Raw genomic sequence first — 22,323 nt, forward strand, 5'->3', positions numbered from 1 at the left:
CCTTGTTTCCACCCTGTACCTAATGCTGGGTGATCACTTGTTATTACTGTTGAGTCTTGTTTCACTGTCATTTCTCTATTCATAATTTTTTGAGATAGGAAAGTAGCTATAATTATTTCAGCATAAAAATAAATAACTGCTTCAGGAAATTCAACTTAACTATTTCTCCAGTCTAGATTTAATTACCTTTAGGTATAAATTACCATTGTACAACACTTTATTACATTTACATTATTTGCCTTATTTTTAGAATTGTATCTCTTTCCAAAGGAGTGTTCACAGATTACCAACTGCTTTCTTATTCTTCAGCCATTTGCTTTCTCCTTCTGGTGCCAATTGATTTAACACCAACTAATATCTTTTCTTCCCGGACACATAGCTCTAAAATCTTGCTCTGTGAGTCTTATTGTTGAAGGTCCTATGCCTGAGGGTAAAATTAAATGATCCACTAATCAGGTTTTATGAGCATTTTCACACTTTTCAAATGATTCAGCAAAGGGGAAAAAAACTTCTTGCAATCTAATCCATAGGCTCTATTGGCCTTAAGTGTCTGTCTAACAAAAGGCAGAGCTCCTTCCAATAGCGACTGAATCATTGCATCTCACATTTTAGTGTGCAATCAAAGGAAATGGATTTCTATCTTAACTTATGTTTCTTTACACCCAAGCAATAAAAGGGGCAATCTATGCCTTTAGGCATAGGTTTCAGCCTTAATCAAATTAATTCATTTGAAACTTTTATTATAATAGATTCCAAAAATAAGATATTATCAGTAATGTTTATTAGAATTATAGTGTTCTAGTATATTCATATTACTAAGGAGGAATGCAATATTGTTGCCATAGTTTATAATACCTTTTTATATTCAATATTTACCTCACCACATAGTAAGAAAACTGATGATCAAATAAATGATGTTTTAATCCAATACCACATATATCTAAAATACTAAAACAGAAATAGAATGCAGGTGTTCTGAATTTCACTTCTAAGTATCTTTTTGCCGCACAATGCTTCCACCTTCTTCTTTTAAAAATGAGGGATGATATATATGTGCCTATGTGTGTGTACATATACCAGTCATTAGAAACCACCATGCACTGTTATATGTGTCAACCCTATGAAAATAATCTTGAAAATTCAGAAACACCTGTATATGTAAGTCAATTGACTTAAGCTAAATGAAGCAGTATGTGAAATAAGTGAAGTTTCTCTGAATTTAATGATTAGGAATTAGTGGTCTCCTGTTGACTCCCAGGTGTCTCTAACCAAGCTGTCATTCACCCCTATGAAACCTGCAGCCCACAAGTATTGTAGATCTCTGCTTCCCTTCAGGTCTTTTACTGTCTGTCTCTTGAAACTTTTGCTCTGTATTGTCTAAGCGTATTATGGTTACAAATCCCAGTAACTGACCCACTGAATAGTCCATCGGTGCTAATGATTTGATTTATGGTCATTTAATAAGATTTAACCCTTTACAGAATGCTATATGATTTCCTTAAATTTTTTTTGTTCATTTATTCTCCATCTCTTCTTGTCAGAATGTAAATTCCAAAAAGGAAAGAATCTAAATATAAATCTAAAATATTCAAGATATTTATCAGGTATCATAAATAGTGCTTGGCACATAATAAGTGCTCAATTAATGTCTGTGGCATGAGTTAATGGGGAAGAAAGCAGCTACCTATGACATCATCTCTGTTCTTTCAGACAAGAATACTTAACATATAATTCTTTTTGAGCACCTCACAAGTTCTAGACATTGATTTAAGCAGCTTATATGGATTATCTCACTTGTTCTTCTAATTAACTCTTTAAAGATGTCACTATTATTCCCATTTTACAGATAAGAAAACTAGAGATTATAGAGGTGAAGAACATTGCTCAAGGTATTTCTTATAGAAAATGTCAGAGCTGGAGTTCTCCTGTGGCTCAGAGGGTTAAGGACCTGACATTGTCTCTATGAGGATGAGAGGGTTCAATCCCTGGCCTTGCTCAGTGGGTTAAGCATCCAGCATTGCCGTAATCAGATGCAGATTGGACCTGGTGTTGCTGTGGCCTGTTGTAGGCCTATAGCTGCAGCTCTATTGGACCCTTAGTCCAAGAACTTCCAAATGCTACAGGTGCAGCTATTAAAAAAAAGGAAAGAAAATGGCAGAGCTTCAACAAACTCAAGCAGTTTGGTTCCATGGCTCACATTCTTATCTACTGTAGTGTGTGTTTTAAAGGTAGTTTTTGTTTTGTTTTAAACCAAAGAGTAATTCTAATGGTGAGAAAAGATGTTGATACATGGCAGGCCAGAAAGGAAAGGTATTTCTGAAGCAGTAAATTCTTTTATTGTTTCAACTCATATGTTCCATCAAGGCAAGTCCTTCTAAAGAGATTCTACGACCTGGCATAGCACAGAGGTACATTTGTTTTCAATAATAAAATATGAGCTTTTTCTGACTCTTTTGGATTCTATTTTCCTCTCCTTCACTTTTTTTTGTTGTTGCTGTTGTCTTTTTGCCATTTCTAGGGCCACTCCCACAGCACATGGAGATTCCCCGGCTAAGGGTTGAAATCAGAGCTGTAGCTGGCAGCCTATACCACAGCCATAGCAACTCGGGATCTGAGCCGCGTCTGCAACCTTCACCACAGCTCACGGCAATGCCAGATCCCCAACCCACTGAGCAAGGCCAGGGATTGAACCCACAACCTCATGGTTCCTAGTCAGATTCATTAACCACTGAGCCACAACAGGAATTCCCTCCTCTCCTTCACTTTTTCAACCAAATCTCTTGACTAGAGATTGGATAGATAAGCCTTTTGGAGTGGGTATGTGATCAGCCTTGTGCTTTACCAGGGCTAATTGGATAGCAAAGTGATAAACTAAAAGGGGGAGGCAGACACACCAGGGACATTGTCATTGCTTAGTCCAGGAGGACAGTATTTGGAGCAGAGATGGTGTAGAAGTGAAGGATGATATTGTGGAGTTACAGGACATAGAATTTGCCAGATTCTGGCAATGGAGAATGGAGAGGAAATAAAAGAGTGAGAGAGACTTCAAATGTGACTTGTAGGGAAAGTTGCAGAGCATGCATGACTGGAAGAATGGTGGTGACATTAACAGAGGAACAGGATGGAAATAATACATTTTCATTATGATATTTTCCCAAAATGCTGAGTCAGATTTACTTCCTGTGAAGGTTGAATAAAGACATTTTCAGACACGCAAATCTCAAAAAATGTAGCTCCCATGCAATTTTCGACAAAAAGCATCTGACAGTTACGCTCTGCCAAAATGAAGGAATGGACTACAAAAAGAGATACAGAACCTGGATAAGAGGGCATACAACACAGGGAAAAGGCAAAGTGAATCCCCAGGATGATGGCAGCTGTGTGGTAGGTCAGCACAGTCTGGATTGGAGCAGGACAGAAGTCTCCAGGAGAGATTTCTTCAATAACATACATGATGACATATCAAATATACCTGTATGTTTTGAGAATATATTTGTTTACCTAACATGGAAAGAGTTAATTAATTGAATTATTGATCAACATGGGGAAATTTGGAAATGAAAACATTAAATTCAGAGTAAAAAATTATACAAAAAAAAGACAATCACTACAATACACATTTCTATTAAGAATAGATTTACATAGCAGTATTATTGTAAATGTTAGATAGTAATTTAACACAACTTTGTCCTACTAGAATTGGAGGAGGAAAGAAAGAGGAGGTGATGTGTAGAAGTGTGGGCAAAAGAGTTAAATCTTCATTTTCTTTACCAAGAAATGAATAGCGACTCAAGTAACAACAAAACAACAACAACAACAGCAACAAAACCAAGAGACATAATAAATTATGTAAAGTTATGGAGGTAAAGCAAAAGAATCAGCTAAAAGAATAAGTGTTTTTATCTGGATATATGGAGGGGGATGTCTGGGGGTGTTGACAGTCTGCTTAAAAAAAACCTTCTAGGGTTACAGAATAACAAACCTTGTAGGATTAGAAAATCTTCAATATATCTGTATATGTTACTTGATAAAAAATAAAAACTGGACATTGAAAGAAAGCAGAGGGAGTTCTCATTGTGGCTCAGTGGGTTAAGAACCCGGCATTATGTCCTTGAGGTTGTATGTTTAATCCTTGGCCTTGCCCAGTGGGTTAAGGATCTGGCATTGCTGCAAGCTATGGTGTAGGTCGTAGATGCAGCTTGGATCCAGTGTTGCCATGGCTATGACACAGGCCTGCAGCTGCAGCTCCGCTTCAACCTCAGGAACCTCCATTGCCACAGGTGTGGCCTTAAGAAGAAAAAAAGAAAAAGAAAAAAGCAGAGAAGGGTTTAGTCTTAAGATGGATGGATGATTACAATTAAGGATGAAGATAATACAGATGCAGGAGGTAAAAGTTAGGAAATTTTAAGGAATTTTATTTCAGATTATCTCTTCTATATTACCAATAAGAGAATGAGCTAATGTCTTCTGCTGAAGGTCAAAGCCATTGATTATTAGAAAATGGTCAGGTGGTGTCAGAGAGGGAAGACACTTTTTAAAAGGATTGCCAAACATCAGGAGAATCAAACTAACATTCAATAGCCTGTATTTGTAGGGTATTTTTCAATGAAAGGTTATGGTTTTCTGTAGCAACTACTGTCTGTGAATGAAATGGCCTGTCGTGAACCAGGAGGCTCATTAAGAGGTGGAAAATGGTGAAAATAAACTAAAGAAGACATTTTAGGTTCCCAGCCCCTTAGTAGATAGAAAGTTAAGTGAAGCCGGATTTGGGGAACATCAGGGAAATCAGGAGAGCTCAAGAGCCTGGAGGTTTTAATTAGAAAGAGTACTATGAGAGATGATGGGAGATCAGTGTCAAAAGGGGAAATCGCAGCCTTAAGACTGTAGTGTGGAACTTCAAGCAACAACAAGGTAGGCAAACCCCCAGTCCAAGCAGGTCAACAGCAACAGCTGACACTGATGCAGCCACAGGGAATCTACATCCCCGAGGCTAGAGCACAACCCTAAATCCTTGCACCAGAATTTGGTGCAAGCAAGTCAGTCTAGTCAGATCAGCAGCCCTGTACTGTATATTACCTTCAAGTTTATGGTCTTACGCTTACATTGTGCTAAAAATGCATTACTGCGCTACAAGCAGTTAATTTATCAAAGCATGTAATTTCTGAAATATGCAGATAAATTAGGAAGGAAAATTGAAACTTTGTTTTGTGATTTTTCTTAATGATTAGAATGTGTTCTAGATAAATAGGAAAACAAATTGTCAAAAACGATTTTAATGCGCTTTTAATTCACAAAAGGTTAAGGACATAAAAGTCAGGATATTGAAAGTTAAGGTTCTCCTAGAAACATTAATTTGACAACATTATGCATACTAGGTGTGGGAGGTTTTTATTTTATAACATTAAAGCAGTAGGGAATATTATAAAATGTAGTTCAGTTAAACAAAATAAAATAACAAATTCAGGGGAAAGTCATTAAACATGATTATGGAAAAAACTGTTTTGCCACCTCCAAAGAAGGATTGTAAAAAAATTTTTTTTTTTTTGTATTTTTCTAGGGCCGCTCCTGCGGCATATGGAGGTTCCCAGGCTAGGGGTCTAATCGGAGCTGTAGCTGCTGGCCTACGCCACAGTCACAACAACATGGGATCCAAGCCACATCTGCAATCTACACCACAGGTCACAGCAGCACTGGATCCTTAATCCATTGTGTGAGGCCAGGGGTCGAACCTGCAACCTCATGGTTCCCAGTTGGATTCATTAACCACTGAGCCAGGACTGAAAAATTTAATTTTAGAAAATAATTCCTTCAAATCTTAAAAATGTTTTCAATGGAAATTATTTTGACCAAAAATAAATTTTCCTAGCACATTGTATAATCTAACATTAGTTTATGCCTATTGTTTGCAGTCCAGATTTGATTCGAATAGACTAAAAAGAGAACTGACTGGCTATTACATAGCCTAATTGATAAAGAGTTTGGAGAGTCACAATAAAATTAAAGGTTTGAAAATTTTTTTTGTTTAATATATAGAGAATATGGAGAATATTTTACATATGAAGAAGCCTGCCAATGTCCTATTACTTTGCTTACATATTTGCCCTATATATACTTCTGGATACCATTTGCATGTACGCAGAATTGAAATTCCAGTCTGAGTGCAAAATGTCTTTTGAAGTAGCATAGAAAAAGAAGAGGAGTTTCTGGAGTGTTGAGGGAAGGAAGTGTTCCAGAAAACAAACCCACAGGCTTTAATATGTCTCCATTTGGGTTCCCACCTCATAAACTAGATGGCTAGGTCTGGGAGCCTGAGTTCTTCAGTGGAGCTGTTCTCAGCCAAAGAGTGCTATTCCTGCCACCCTGGCCACAGAAGCTGTCTACTCTTTAAGTGATGCAGATGCAGGAAACAAGAGAGTGGAAGACCCATACAGTAACCCCTGAGAGTGTGCCACTTCCTAGTTCAGTCAGGGATGGAGGGAGGGAAGGTGAAAGAGAGAGAAGGAAGGAAGGGAGGAAGGAATATTACTAACATTGTAACTAATTCATTTATTAGTATTGTTTAATTCTAATTAATATTTATTAAATTTTAAGTAGTAGATAATAAAGATTTTCTGATCCTTTAAGTCAAATATAGGCTCTTACTTGGTTCAGACTTAACAAATGAAAAGCAACACCCCCTCCTCCCAAGAAGCAGATCATGGAAATATAAATTGACATTTTGCTAACATTTCTATTTTCTATTGTATTTTATGTCATAGCAAAGCAGTCTACAGAACAATAGAGTCCATTCATGGAAGGGAAATATGTAAATTCCTGAGCCAGCAGACTCCTGGTCTGGTATTCAAGCCACCTCTTCAAAAAAGGGCACAATGGTCTATATTTTTCACTGAAAAATCTATGCAGTCACATTCCATGGCAATGAACTCTTTATAAGCCTGATGAAGAAAAATGCTTTGTATATTTACTTTAGTTTTTACCCCCTGCTATTTTCTGTTTCCAAACAAACAGAAGGACAAATGCAAACTGCCAGCTCACAGGATGTACAAACAAGTGTTACTGAAAATTCAGAAGTATGGTGGTATTTCTAAAGTTCAGCAACAAATCACTTAGAGTCTTTGTTTTGTTTTTAATTTTCCTTATTCAGGCACCACAAGGCCACATAAGGAGGGTGAGGTCCCTGGAGTGGACTATATTTTCATCACTGTTGAAGATTTTATGGAATTGGAGAAAAGTGGTGCTCTTCTAGAAAGTGGAACTTATGAAGGTAAGCACAGCTCTACTGCTGAATTTATTTTTCTCCTTTGAGTGAAATACACTGGAATACCAGCTTACCAGTGCATTATTATTTGGTTTGAGAGCTTTAATAAGGTCACTGTAGAAGCATATTTCCTAAAGAAAATGTAAAATACATCTGGGTTAATCCTACTCTTAAGACGCCAAAAGAAATGTATGTATATATACCCACTGAAGTATCCTTGTGATTACCTCCAGAAGCTAAGCTCTGATCTTCCAAATAAATTATCTTCATTTCTAGGTAGCGTTTAAAAGAGCACAGGGCTTGAGTTCCAGCCCTGTTATTACCTCTGTATGGTTTTCTCAAGTTCTTTCACTTGACTTGCCTTCACTCACCTCTCTTTCAAAATGATGGTGTAAGGAAATACAATTGGTGGTTAAAGTCCAAAGCTCTCCTTGTGTACCTGTGTCAAATCTGAACCTATGAGCTAAAACCTTGAATGTAGGAAGTATGTTTCAGTGGAAAGAGCACTATAACCTAAGCCAGAATCTGCCTCAATTCCAAGTCTGGCTTTACTACCTATCCATGGGTATCTACCCATGTAGTATCTCTGGACCTCAGTTATCTTAACTGTAAAAGAAGAATACAACATTAAAAAATACAAATAAATAACATGATCACATTTATATATTTAAATTATATCTACATGCATGCAGTTTACGTCTAATGAAAAAATACATCTGTGTATATATGATGACATTTTAAAATAATACAACTAAAAATAGTAGAAAATAATGCTTTAATTTCTACATCAGTTATTACATGTGTAAACTGTATTTATATGTATTAAGTCCAAAGATGAATCTAGTTTTACTGAACCACAATTAATAACGAGTGATATTAAAAACACAACTTGTAATATATTCTGTGCTACTAGCCCATCAAATAGCAGCTAAACTGGGTTTGTATACATTTTGGCCCTCCATTTCTCCTTCATTTACTTGTAGATGTCCAGTAGTCTATTGTTTATAAAAACGCAGTAGTTTTCAGTTGTCACAGGTATTAAAATCTCCTTTCACTTCACCCTCTTAAGGCAATTTAGGCTGAGACACACACCCAAGTTATAGCTCAGATATTTTGTTGCTTATTGCCACATTCATAGGAAATAGGCAAAAATGCCCAGGGTGGGGAAATGGTTTGATACATGAGTGTTGTTTCTTCTTATTATTGTCAAAAATGAATGATAGTGGAGATCTATTGAAAATATTATATTAATTTATTTTTTTATTAAAGAGTATTTGATTTATAATATTGTATTAGTTTCAGGTACACAGCATAGTGACTCAGTATTTTTACAGATTATACTCCATTAAAAGTTATTGCAAGAAAATGGCTATAATTCCCTGTGCTATATATTATATCTGTGTTTATTTCATACATAGTACTTAAATAAAAAATTGTGTTAATCACATAAGCTACTTTAAATTATGTATGAAAAATAGCTATATAAATCATAGAAAATGATTATATCAAAGATGTCAGAGTACATTAAAAATAAGTTCTATAGAATATTTTCCTATGGGCTTTGCAGCATTGTTTAGTGACATCCATTAGTTTTCATGTCTGCCAATAATAATAATCTTGTATTTAGATACCTTATTTAAATACCAGGTTTATGCAGTAAAGAACCAATGGATTAATATACATGGGCATTCCAAGAGTAATATGATTAACAGTATGGCCTTTTCTTTTTGTTTTTGAAAATAAAGATTGTATTTGCTGTATAGAAGATGAAAAAAATAAACCAAATATTCATATTAAATTTCCCATATTCTCATAATAAACTAGATGTCAGGAAGTTTAATATCACTATGTTAAAATATAGCCTATCTTAAATTTTAAGTTTTAGTTAAATTTTGAAGGAAATATCCTGAAACCATATGAACATAACCAAATTTCTTGAGCCAGTGTCGGTTGCTCTGAATATTCTTTATTTTTTCAGCACCAAGAGTGCAGTTTGCTAAGTTAGTGCCAAATTGTTAGTTGCTCCAGTGAGTATAGAGCAGATTATTGGATAATAATGTTGATTTACACATAGGACTCTGGGGAATTGGTACCATTATGTACTTGGTTGCATGAGAAGCTCTTTTCACAGGTCACATAGCCATCTGGGTGGACACCTAGGGAGCATTCTCTAATCTCAGGATCTTCAGATTCTCCTACAGTTACAGCTGAGGAACCAGTAGAATTGGCATTAAAAACCACTGCTATTTCTTTAGGATTGATCACAAGCTCTAGGTTCAGAGCTACCTGAGTTATTTGTGTTATTTGTCAAGGAAATTTAGGGAATGCCTTTTTTGCTGTCGGTGCTTTCAGAACATAGAGTAACAATTATGTACAACTCAACTACATAAAGACCAGAGCGCTTTTATATTTGTCAGACTTTAATGATATCATTCTCTCATAAAGTTTTTTTTTTTAATAAAATGCCAGTTTCTCTTTTATATGTTCTCCCTTCTGCAGTGTTTGGGCCACTGTTCCCTTTCTTCCTCCCTGCTAGACCATTCTTATGTCTTTCTTTAGAACTCTTTAGAGCTTTGAGCTCTGATATCTGTGAATCCACTAAAGAAATTAAAAAAAAAAAAAAAAAGAGTTCCTCTCAGCATTAAGGTCACAGACCTATTAACCATGTGAGGGTGGGGTCCTTAAGACTGATTCCTACCCACAAACCAGAACAGCAAGACTTCTAATGCAACTGAATTCAGGGAGATAGCCCCTGTTTCTTCCTGCTCATTAATGCTTCTCAACTTGGTGCATTCTTGTAAGGGACTGGGAACCCACGCATTTTTTATTAGCAGAGATCAAGGAAATTCTCTACAAAATGTCTAGTTAAGCTTCTTATCATTGAGAAAACCAGTCTTATGATGCTCCTGTCTTTCACCCCCACCTCTCTGTTTCAGAACAGGAAACACACACCTGAAAAGTAGTTATGAGGAAGAATATATTCTTTTAAGCATTTCTTGTATGTATATACTTTTGTCGCATTGTCAGTAATTCTCATTTTAATGTTGGTGAATAAATGTAGCTAAAATGAAATTTGTCATTTAATTAGAAATGAGATAGACTGTCCTGAATTGCGGTTCTGTCTTTTACTTTTTAAATTTATTTATTTTTATTATATTTTATTTTTTTCGGTCTTTTTGTCTTTTTAGGGCTGCACCCATGGCATATGGAGGTTCCCACGCTAGGGGTCCAAATGGAGCTGTAGCCGCTGGGCCTAGGCCACAGCCATAACCACAGCCATGCCAGATCCGAGCCACATCTCAGACCTGCACCACAGCTCAGGGCAACACCAAATCCTTAACTGAGCAAGGCCAGGGATCAAATCCGCAACCTCATGGTTCCTAGTCAGATTCGTTTCTGCTGTGCCACGACGGGAACTCCCCGTTCTGTCTTTTAAAAATTGTCTCAAAGTCCTTCCTCCAGAAGAACAATTCTGTTATTAGCAGAGGCTGCAAAGAAGGCCTTAATCTATAGTTAGACTACATGGCTCTAGGCAGAATTTGAGAAGGTTCTTAAATTCTTCTTCTGTATCACCAACCCCTCACTTGGAATGGGAACCTCCCTTCAGTTTTGAATGGTGTTGCATGTAAATGGCCCAGAGGACATGGTGCTAATGGACCATAAGTTGTTGGTAAAGACTTTACCATGACCTGAGTGATCACATCTTCATCTTTTCACATTCAGTCAGGTTTAAAATCAAGTTAATAAAGCAAGGCCTAGTGGCAAACCTGACATAACGTCAAGTAAAAAAAAATAGTACCATGAACCTTTATGTCAGGACTGAATGAAGGTAGAGGCTTCATGTGAAGCACAAACCTCTGAGCTCTCTGGATGGAAGGAAATAAGGATTCCTTTGGGATTAAGGTCACATGCAGGTATAAGTGAGACCCCAGAGAGGTATAATTAAATAAGAAGGTCTGCCAATCTAAAGGTTAAATATTCTATTTAAGTACATGTAAGAAAGCAGTACCCCCTGGGAACTGTCCAAAGTGCTGAATTACCCAGGGATCTAAATCAGAGAATCCTGCCTGACCTACTTCTTCCGGTTGTCTGGAATAATACAGTCATGGTTTCACTGACCACTTACACCAGTTTACTGCCCTGACCTGTGTTCAGAATGTCATCGTTAACTAAATCCTTGTCCCCTGAGCTGATCGTGGACTTTCATTTTATTTATCTATTGAGATCAACTACAGTCATGATCCAGAGCAACAGTTCTATTATAACATTCGCTATCATACTTTGCTCTTTTGCTTTTAAATTGAAATAAAGCTATTTTTCTATCTACTGAAGAAATAATGTATCTTAAAGTTAAATGTTTTCTTTAAATGGGCATAAGCTCAGTTGTAATATTGAGTGTTTTTGGAGGACCAAATCAAAACTATCAGGTTATTAGGGCATCTGAAAGAATATAGTGCAAATATGTCATTCACCTTCACCTTAATGCAGTGTTTTCTCCTAATCATGGACCCTAACATATATGGAATTCAAGTTTTCTCATATCTGTATATATGATTGCTGTTCTTCCTGGTGTGACACATAAAATCCTATAAAAAAATTAAGTATTGGAGTTCCCGTCGTGGCGCAGTGGTTAACGAATCCGACTAGGAACCATGAGGTTGCGGGTTTGATCCCTGCGCTTGCTCAGTGGGTTAACGATCCGGCGTTGCCGCGAGCTGTGGTGTAGGTTGCAGACGCGGCTCGGATCCCGCGTTGCTGTGGCTCTGGTGTAGGCCGGTGGGTACAGCTCCGATTGGACCCCTAGCCTGGGAACCTCCATATGCCGCGGGAGCGGCCCAAAGAAATAGCAAAAAAGACAAAAAAAAAAAAAAAAAAAATTAAGTATTGAGTACACATACTATCCTAGGAAAATACGCCAATCACTCCTATGATAATAAGAAGAGATACAACAAATTTTACATAAATCCATTTAATTTTACCAACTAAAACCAATATCCACCTTTATAGTGTGACCCTGGTGCATTTATTATTGAAATTTTAAATCTCTATTTCCAATCGAGATAGCATTAGTGACAAAGAGATACTCAGTCCAAAGAAAAAAATCATTATTGGTACTATAATGATTTTATATAGAAAATAAAACTATTCTATCAGTCCACGTTTCTATCCAATGAAATGTAAATATTTCCTGAAGGGCAGATCAATGCTTAAATTGATGCTAAGATTGTTTTCATTCTGGGAGACCAAAAAAAGAGATAATTCCTTTTTTTTTTTAATTTCCCTTATACTCTATTACAAGAGAAAAAAATGTTACTGTGTAAGTAATAACCTCCACAACAACAGTAGACTCTTGGAGCTTACAGTTGAAAGGGTCCAGCTGTTACTACATATCCAGATTATAACATATTTTTTCTTTTGATATTTGCTTCTTTTTCTTTCTTTTGGCAATTTTCCTATTGTGGAAGATTCCAAGCCCTGCATCTGGGTGTTCATTTTGGGAACACTGAACATTTACACATAAAGCTCACTAAATATTTTTTTGACCAGTAGGAAAAACACACGCGCGCACACACGCACACACACACATTTAGTGAAGTTTCACACCCCTTTGAGATCTTAAAATGCCAGAAATTTTTTTGTAAGTTATTCAATTTGTGTTCAGAGCTATTGACAGACAGTGTATGATTTTTGCATGCTGATTTGCTCCTGTGCAAGGCACTAAGACTGGAAGTGTTGCTGTGCATTAAAATGTGACAAAATTCTCTTTTGGTTTTGGATTTTTGTAAGCCTAGCCTGTTCTAAAATATGTAATGCCATTGCCTATTTCTAAGTACTCTTTTCTCCCAAAAGAGACTGGAAGGAACAAACCAAGCAATTAATTAACTAATTTAATATTATATAAATTAACGAATGAAGTCAAGGAAAATGAAATGGCTCATTTGCTATTATCTAAAGTACAATATTAACAAGTTTACTATTAGTTCTATAGTTTTTTTGTCCAGTGTAGATGAAAGGAACAGAGCCAAGCTTTTTTGGAGTATATCCTTAAAATAAAGTCAATATTGGGAGTTCCTGTCATGGCACAGTGGTTAGCGAATCCGACTAGGAACCGTGAGGTTGCGGGTTCGGTCCCTGCCCTTGCTCAGTAGGTTAACGATCCTTCGTTGCCGTGAGCTGTGGTGTAGGTTGCAGACGTGGCTCTGATCCCGCGTTGCTGTGGCACTGGCGTAGGCCTGTGGCTACAGCTCCAATTAGACCCCTAGCCTGGGAACCTCCATATGCCGCGGGAACGGCCCAAGAAATAGCAAAAAAAGACTAAATAAATAAATAAATAAATAAATAAATAAAATAAAAAGTCAATATTCATGGGTATAAGATTCACTTCTTTGAGTTACTTACAACATGTAATAATATTAAGTAAAGACAGAGGTTCCAAAATGGTAATATTCAGGGATTACTTAATTTCCCTCAAGCTTATATCTTTAGTTACAATGATTTTCTAACTCCTTTGTCCATGCTTCATAAGCTTTTATCTGAAAAAAAATCGAGACACTATATGAAATAAATATCATGCCTCTCATTTGGTAGGAAGGAAAAAATGCATGACTTTAATTTTCTTTTTTTATATATTTTTCTCTACTGCTTCGATGAGCATAACTTGCTTGCCTTTGCTGATTGGCTTAATATTTTCAGAACACCTGAGTTCTCCCCCTCCCCCGAGGGGACAAAAAATGATAAAAATATTGATAATAGGAGTTCCCTGTGGCATAGCAGGTTAAGAATCCAGTGTTTTCACTGCTGTGGCTCAGGACTGCTGTGGCACAGGTTTGATCCCTGGCTCTAGGACTTTTGCATACTATGGGTATGTCCAAAAATATTGATAATAAATATTTCATAATGTTTGTATGTGTATTGCCGCATCTATGAATATATATTGAAAGATGTTTACTCAATCTTAGGATTCCATAACTAAAAGCCAGTAAATTTACTCATTCCACAGGATCAATTCTTGGTCAAGTTGATTCCAACGGTCTTCTACTTGAGAGTTCATGCTTCTCTAAAATAACATCAACATAGCAATGATCAATAGCTCCTGCCATTAATCTTGGATTAGACATATAGAATTTATTTATTTATTTAATTTGTCCATTCATTCTTAGGGCCTCATGTGTGGCATATGGAAGTTCCCAGCCTAGGGGTCTAATTGGAGCTGCAGCTGCTGGCCTATGCCACAGCCACAGCCACAGCATCATGGGGTCTGAGCCACATCTGCAACCTACACCACGGCTCACAGAAAGCCACTTAACCCACTGAGCGAGGCCAGTGATCAAACCCACATCTTCATGGATACTAATTTGCTTGTTATTGCTGAGCCACAATGGGAACTCCAGAAACTTTTCTAAAGGAGAAGTGTTATTTACTCCAGTTATTCTCAGTGATGCCCTAATGTCCCCTTCCTGTCAAACTTTTTTCAGGAACTTGTTTTACACGTTAATTATTTGAAAACTATAACCTAACATTCTACTCCACAAAAGTCATTTTTCTATTTGAATGTCAAATCTGAAAAATAAAACTTCATGAGACATTCTTTCATTATATCTCCCATACTCCTGATCTGAGAGACAGCAGAGTCTACAATCTAATTAACTACAGTTCTCTTATTTCCCTCGGGGGAATAGAAACCATCAAAAATAAGAAAGCTGTGCCCTAATTTTTATTACTAAATACTTTGTTTCAGAACAGATTGATCTCAGTCTCCAACAAAGTTACACTATATGTAGATGGTTTTATGAGTTGTTTTTATAAACTGCAACTTTCATTCAGACTGTTCACAAAAACAGTATCTGAAACTTTGAGGCTTCCATTGATTATTCTGCCAAGTAGATTGTATATATTGAGTGCTTCGACTAAGAATTAGTTAAACTGTGACTGAAGTAACAGTGCTCAAAAATACCCTGTCATCCCTGTGTTTAGAAACAATCATGCTGTAGAAGGATCCTAACATCTGAAAGTTCTTCTTTATTGCAGACTTGGAAACTCTGGCAATTATATAAAATTATTCATAACAGGTTAAAATTTATTTTGCTCAAGTAGTCAGATCCTCCTTATATGATAATCAGCTCTCTTAGATCAGTTATAGATAGGCTTTATATGTATGTGTATAACAACCAGATAAAATTAGGATCAAGTGGTCAACATTATCTTGTTTGCATGGGACTGTTTCTATACAAGTTAATTCTTAAAGACTTTAAAAATATTAATTTTAAAGACTAGTAAAAACACATATTGATATTACTTATTAGTCACAACAAAATGTAAAGTTTTACTATCTTCATCATATTTATGTTAGCTATGCTGGCCTTTTTTCTGTTCCTCAAACAGGACAAGCACATTCTCACCCACCTGGAATCTTTGTCATTTCATTTTCCTAGACTACCTGTCTTCCAAATAAACACATGTTCCTTTTTCTTACAAGATATTCATCTAAGAGTCTTCAGAAAACTCTTTCCTAACAACCTTATTCAAAATAACACCTGCTGACATTCTCCATCCCGTTCCTCTGCTTTTCTTCCTTGTACTGACTATAACCGAAAATATATTCTCTGTCCCTTTGTTTATTTGATTATTGTCAAGATCCGTATGCTCCAATGTAAACTTCAAAAGGTCAGATAATTGTTTGGATTACTCCAAATTCTTTACCTTAGTTTCTGGCACCTAGGAAGCACTCAACGAATATGAGTTGAGTCAGTGCTTTGGTTCCTTCCTCAAACCAAATAATGGGAACTCCTTAATCTCTACACAGAAGTTCAGATTGATCTGAACCCCTGGGATACATCCACTCTCTAATTCAAAACGCTCTTAGGTCAGTAGTTTGGAGCTGCAGAATCAGTTTGGCTTTGAATCTTATCTTAGATTAACCTTGTATCATAATTGTAATCATTTTTTTCTTGTCTTAATTCTTTTTTTTTTTTGCCTTTCTATAATGATTTTTATTTTTTTCCCATTATAGCTGGTTTACAGTGTTCTATCAATTTTCTACTGTACAGCATGGTGACCCATGTATACCCATGTATACATACATGTATACATTCTTTTTTGTCACATTATCATGCTCTATCATAGGTGACCAGACATGGTTCCCAGTACTACACAGCAGGATCTCATTGCTAATCCATTCCAAAGGCACTATTATTGTCTTAATTCTTATGATTGACCTCATGAGTCCCACATCTGTTTATCTCTCACTACCCTACAAACTATAGCACTTTCTCCAGAATATTTATCTTGCTACGTCTGTTACTTATAGTCTGGTTTTCACTGTAGTAACTGAGTTTGTGTCAGATTATTAAAACTCAAAGCCTAGTAAACTTGGTCAACACAACAGTATCCCTACCCAATTTCTGTTAATTGTATCATGTAAATACTTCTAAAGGTAATGATAATTACCATGTCTTATAACCACTGGCTTTATTCATGCTTTCTTTATTTTTTTCCAAAAGTTTTATGAAGACTGTCTTGATTTCTCTACCACTCGTGCAGAAAGTTAGTGGAAAGCTGGAAAACAGAAGTAATGAAGCCAAACCTGTAAGGGAGACAGAAAGGTCCTGAGATATATTGGAAAAAATATGCAAATTCAGAAAGTTATTTCAAAACGACGGAACTCATATGTGTGTTCTCATGATTTAAAAAAATTAAAGGCATTCTAATTAACGTGGGCATATGGTACTTGGAATTTTTTAGATATTTCACTAACATTTTCTGTCTGGCTTACAATAAACTATAAGGAAGCATGAGTTTATTATTCTTTTATTCTTAGGAGACTTAATGAAAGTAAAATTTTATTCAATTGTTAATTATATACATCTAAGAAGATTTCTACTTCCACCTCATTCTTCTCTCTCTCTGTCACTCTCTCTCTCTCTCTCACACACACACACACACACACACACACACGTTGCCTTTAAATTTTCTGCTAATGTGTGGAATGTTGAATCTTTTCACTATGCAGTGAATGGGTAAAATGATAAATTTGAAATTCTTATAAACTTGAATACTGATGGTAACCCAAATGTTTAACACAACATAAAGAGTCAATAAACAAAAAAGTTTTAAATGATATATATAGGAAGCTCAAACTAAAACGGACCTTATGATGATGGGTAAATAAAAGGTAAAGACTTGATAAACTTTTCCAATGAGTTTTCTTTTTCTTCCCTACCTCCACAGTGTATCTGAGGATATTACAGCAGAGGACGTGCATTTGGCTAGGGAAAGCTTTCCTTTGGCACTGTGACCTGATATTGCAGGGTGCTATTTCCCAAAAGGATCTGTTCCCTTTGGGCTAGCCCATAAAATTATTTAAGTAAATTATTTCCATAAAACTTCCAGAGAAAAATCTGATGTAGCCATCTGGTTTCCCTGGAGATGAAGCAAATATTATTATACTTGGAGTGACATATAACCCATTGCAGCAAGGGCATTTCCTATCATTTCTACCTTCAAGTATGTGCAAGAATATTCATTTTCAGATAATATATGCAGATTTGTAATTTTATTTTCTCCTCCCATAACTTCCTTCAATTTAGTAAGAGCCTTATTTATGGTAAAATGTAGCAGCAAATTAGAAGAAAATACATGCAGTTGTTTATGTAAGGGAGGGAAAGGAGAGAATGGAGAATCCTAGAAGCAGGCACACCGACAGCCTGACAGTGATTGAGGACAAGAAAAAATATGAAAAATGTACAGAAGAAATTTTAAAAAGCAGTGTCTTCTAGAGTCATTTGTTATCGTGGGAGCACTCATCAGTCTCCCAGAGGACAGCACAGTACTGCAGTCCAGCACAGCTATTGATTTTCCTAATAATGACCCTGAGCTATCCAGAAAAGGTTAAGTTATATTCAGAAAGGTACTATTTGAGAAAGATTTCTTTCAAAGGTGATTAAAATTTAAAAGTTTGAACTTCTAAAGGGGAAGAGATAGAATATTCCCCTAAATAGAGTATCACTCTCCCTGAAAATGCCAAGGAAAGGTAATGCATCTCTTGGTATGAACTATTTTAACTATCTTCTGTCTAGAAGCAATTTTTAATATGCACTCATATTTGTATTTAGGTTAACACTTGATTAAATTATTGTTCATTAATTTATGAATACATTCTATAAATGCAAACAGACCTGGAGTTCTTATGACCCAAACATCCTAAACATATGTAAATATACTTAAGAAAAATGACTAAGTCATAATGAAATTGGAAATAATATGGCTCCAGTAATGTCTGTCATTTTTTGAGTATGTAAAATTTAAAATAGATATATAAAACTATTAGTGCATTCACAAATTGTTAAAATGAATGTATTAATACAATGCAGAGCTACAAGTTCATCTATTCTTTTTTTTAAATAAATTTTATTGAAGTATAGTTGACTTACAAAGTTGTGTTACTTTCAGTTGTACAGCAAAGTAAATCAGTTATACATATATATTTTATAGACTATTTTCTCATATGGGTTATCACACAGCATTGAGTAGGTTACCCTGTGCTATACAGTAGGTCCTTGTTACCCAATCATTATACCTTTTTAAAATTTTAACACACTAGCTTGTAGATTTTTTTTTTTTTTTCACTTTTTGAGACACTCACCTGTCCTCCAAGAGTCTTAAGGGTTGATAGCTACAGGCCACTTTCTCAAAACCTATATTTAGAATTGTGGAGGAAATAACACATCATTATCTTGGTTTATTTGCATGAAAGATTCACCTTCAGAAATGATTATATATATTCATCTTAGAAGCAAAACATATTAGTCAGATGTTAAAGCTATTTTATACTGGGTAGCTTTCTTGAAACATAGGTTATCACATTTTTCCTTCACGTTCTTGGTCTTGCCTTTGCACTAACCTTCATTTTAGTACTCTTATTGCTTGTTTTTCTTTTACTATTTAATTTCTGTCATATTTTTATTCCCTCACAATTTAGATTTTCTTTTTACTTATCTTTCAAGTGTGTTTTTTTCCTACTAAAAGCCCACTGGCATTATTCTCTTTCTGCATTCTTGCTTTTTTAACCCCTGAATTTCTCCTAAAAACTGAGAACACTTTATATCCTAAAAGTCTCCCCCTTTTGGTATATGCTACATTTTATACTTCAAATGGTTTTATTTCTTGGTTTTGGTTCTTAAGTTTCAATCCTTTTTAAAAACCTATATAACTGTAAGAAACAACAATAAAAATAATGAAGATAATATTTATAAATATTCCCACAAGGCAATGGCTTGTTGTTGAATAGAGCAGAAATTTAACTAAAATGACTTCTCTGTCCTGTGAGGAATCAACACTGTCTTAGAAATGGGCATGCTTATGAGAGTTTTGTTTAAACACAAGTGGCATGGTTTGACATGGGTTTGGCATGCTATATGTCCAAAAACTGATGTAATTTATCCCAATTCACCACATTTTTTCATTTATTCAATAAACCCAATGGTATATTGGAATCTTCTCTCTTAACAAATGTGGCCGATATACTTATTATTTGCCTGAAGGGAATGAATACTTTTTTTTTTTTAATCTTTTTAGGGCCACACCCACAGCACCTATGGAAGTTCCCAGGCTAAGGGTCGAATCAGAGTTGTAGCTGCTGACCTACACCACAGCCACAGCCATGGGGGACTGAGCCACATCTGCGACCTATACCACAGCTCATGGCAACACTGGATCTTTAACCCACTGAGTGAGGCCAGGGATCGAACCTCCATCCTCATGGATACTAGTCAGATTTGTTTCCACTGAGCCACGATGGGAACTCTGAATGAATCAGTTCAATTAATATTTTATCTTATTTTCTTTATCATTTAATAAATCATATTGTACCTGTAATTTAGAAAACATAACATTTTCTTCTTTTATTATTCTTTTGTCTTGAAATTCTTATTCTTTTACCTAGTCAGGACTTCTTAGCAATAATAGGGAGGCTACTGGAGGGAGTTAAAATGTTTTTCCCTGAGTATGTGGAGAGAATGAGCCAAAAGAGAGATTGCTTTATTTTCATTTACTCATTTTTTTCTTATTTTTTTTTAACTTCACTTCTAAACCATTCCCTGTGAATACTCATTCTCACCTCAGCTAGTCACGGCCCATGTATTCTTATTGTTTATTATTTTCTATTCCTGGGTATCCTTATAATTCTCATGATTTAAATCTATTATATATAATTTGAGACCACACTTGCTCCTTGGTAGACTCTGATAACTTCTTATTACAGAATTGGACATCCATATTATTGGATAGAATTGTTTATATTCCTCCAATATGGGTTTTCAGTAACTTGAAAATTATTTTTGTTTATATGTTTCATTTAAATTTTGCATAACTCCCCTGTTAATGAAAAATGCACCCTCATGGCATCTAATTTTCAGAAACAATAGTAGAAGTAAAAATCATATAGGAAAACAGAGATACACTCCCAAGAGTAGATGAAAAGAGATCATAGCTGTCCCAAAATAACAAAATACTGATTTAGATCTTGTCATAGGTAACAAAAGCCATTAAATATGAGCATGAAAATTTTGAGACAGCAGGTTGAGAAGCTAGAGTTTGGGTTATAAAGGGAAGCTACTAGGGACAGAGGACTGTCAAGTTGCTAGAGAGACAACTGACTTTAACAGGCCTTGCGAAGACAGGGTGGATTCAAGTCCTAAAACAATCAATTACAACATTTTGTGCTAGCAATTCACTTTCAAGTATAAGAATTGTTGGCAGTGCACTTGAAGGAATTAAATAAAACTATCCTAATGCAGTGTTCAAAACTGGGTGATTGTCTGATGGAGTTGTTTGCATCCCAGGCTGTACCTGTGTGTTCTAGAAAGATATGATTTCTTTGATGTCAACTAAACCAAATTACCATACCTATTACATTTTCTGATAAGGAATACTGAAACAGAATGTCTCTCATTTACAGACAAAAAAAAAAAAAAAAAAAAAAAAAAAAAACGTTCAGAGTTCCTGTCATGGCTCAGTGGTTTACAAACCTGACTAAGGATCCATGAGGACGTGGGTTCAATACCTGGCCTCCTTCAGTGGGTTAAGGATTCGGCATTGTGTGAGCTGTGGTGTAGGTCACAGACGTGGCTCAGATCCCATGTTGCTGTGGCTGTGGTGTAGACCAGCAGCTACAGCTCTGATTCGACCCCTGGCCTGGGAACCTCCACATGCCATGGTGTGGCCCTAACAAGACAAAAGATAAAAAAAAGTTCTAAATATGTACTAAAATACGGAGGATAGCCAGTGGAGGGTTGCAGTGCACCGGGGAAACAAGGCAATGGTAGGCAACCACTGTGGCTTAGAGTTATTAGTAATTCTGTGGCCAAGAATTATTTCTTCAAGTATGCATTTGAAGCCTAGAAATTGCAAGGCCATCCTGAAGTTGGTGTGGGACCTTTACTGCGAGGGCTCTAGAAGAACATGAGCACTGTATTTAAATGACTGTTGAGTGGGACGTAATAGAAAAATGAGACTTGTTCTGCATAGTCTTAAAAAGTGGAACTGTGGCAAATAATAGATAAAGAGACAAAGAGTGTGGTCTTATAGAAAGAAATGCTATCTAATAGCCAGGCTGATGAAATAATACACTGAATAAGTTGGTAAATGGTTTCTGGGATTGCCAAACACAGGTTAAGATCTCTCTCTTAAGGCTGTAGGGGGCAAACAAATAGACAAACATTTGGACTGAAATAACTACAACATCAAAAGTTCAAAAACAATACCAGATGTGATGATTAGGTCATGTGCCAATTTGACTGGGCTTTTGGGATGCCTAGATATCAAGTTAAACATTGTTGACAGATACGTCTGCAAGTTTGTTTCTAGAATAGATGAGCATTTGCATTGGTGAATTCAGTAAAGCACATGCCAGTCTCCAGTATGGGGCGCATCACTCAATATGGGGAGAGTCTGAATAGAAGAACAAGGTGAATTTACTCTCTGCTTGACTGAGTTGGGACATCGATCTTCTCCTACCCCTTAGTGTTCCTTGTTTGGGAGCCTATATATCTTGTTTGTTCTTTCTTTAG

At 36.0% G+C, this 22,323-nt stretch overlaps 1 protein-coding gene across 33 annotated transcripts in view; it reads left to right on the top strand.

Annotated features, from left to right (window-relative positions):
• The window catches only part of MAGI2 (membrane associated guanylate kinase, WW and PDZ domain containing 2), a 1,324,949-nt gene that overhangs the window by 745,507 nt on the left and 557,119 nt on the right, over window positions 1–22,323 (top strand). For all 33 annotated transcript variants that reach the window (XR_014816024.1, XR_014816026.1, XR_014816025.1 and 30 more), the window contains one exon: window positions 7,145–7,264. Coding sequence is in view for 30 of the 33 variants with exons in the window: in XM_021102528.2 (XP_020958187.1) it covers window positions 7,145–7,264 (120 nt within the window). In the remaining 3 variants the exon portion in view is untranslated. The remainder of the gene's footprint in view (window positions 1–7,144; window positions 7,265–22,323) is intronic.

The sequence above is a fragment of the Sus scrofa genome, chromosome 9 (assembly GCF_054392235.1).
Source record: "Sus scrofa isolate SSC_HxYL_T2T_F1_AM1 chromosome 9, Sscrofa_HxYL_maternal_Yorkshire_Landrace_v2.0, whole genome shotgun sequence".
NCBI lineage: Eukaryota > Metazoa > Chordata > Mammalia > Artiodactyla > Suidae > Sus > Sus scrofa.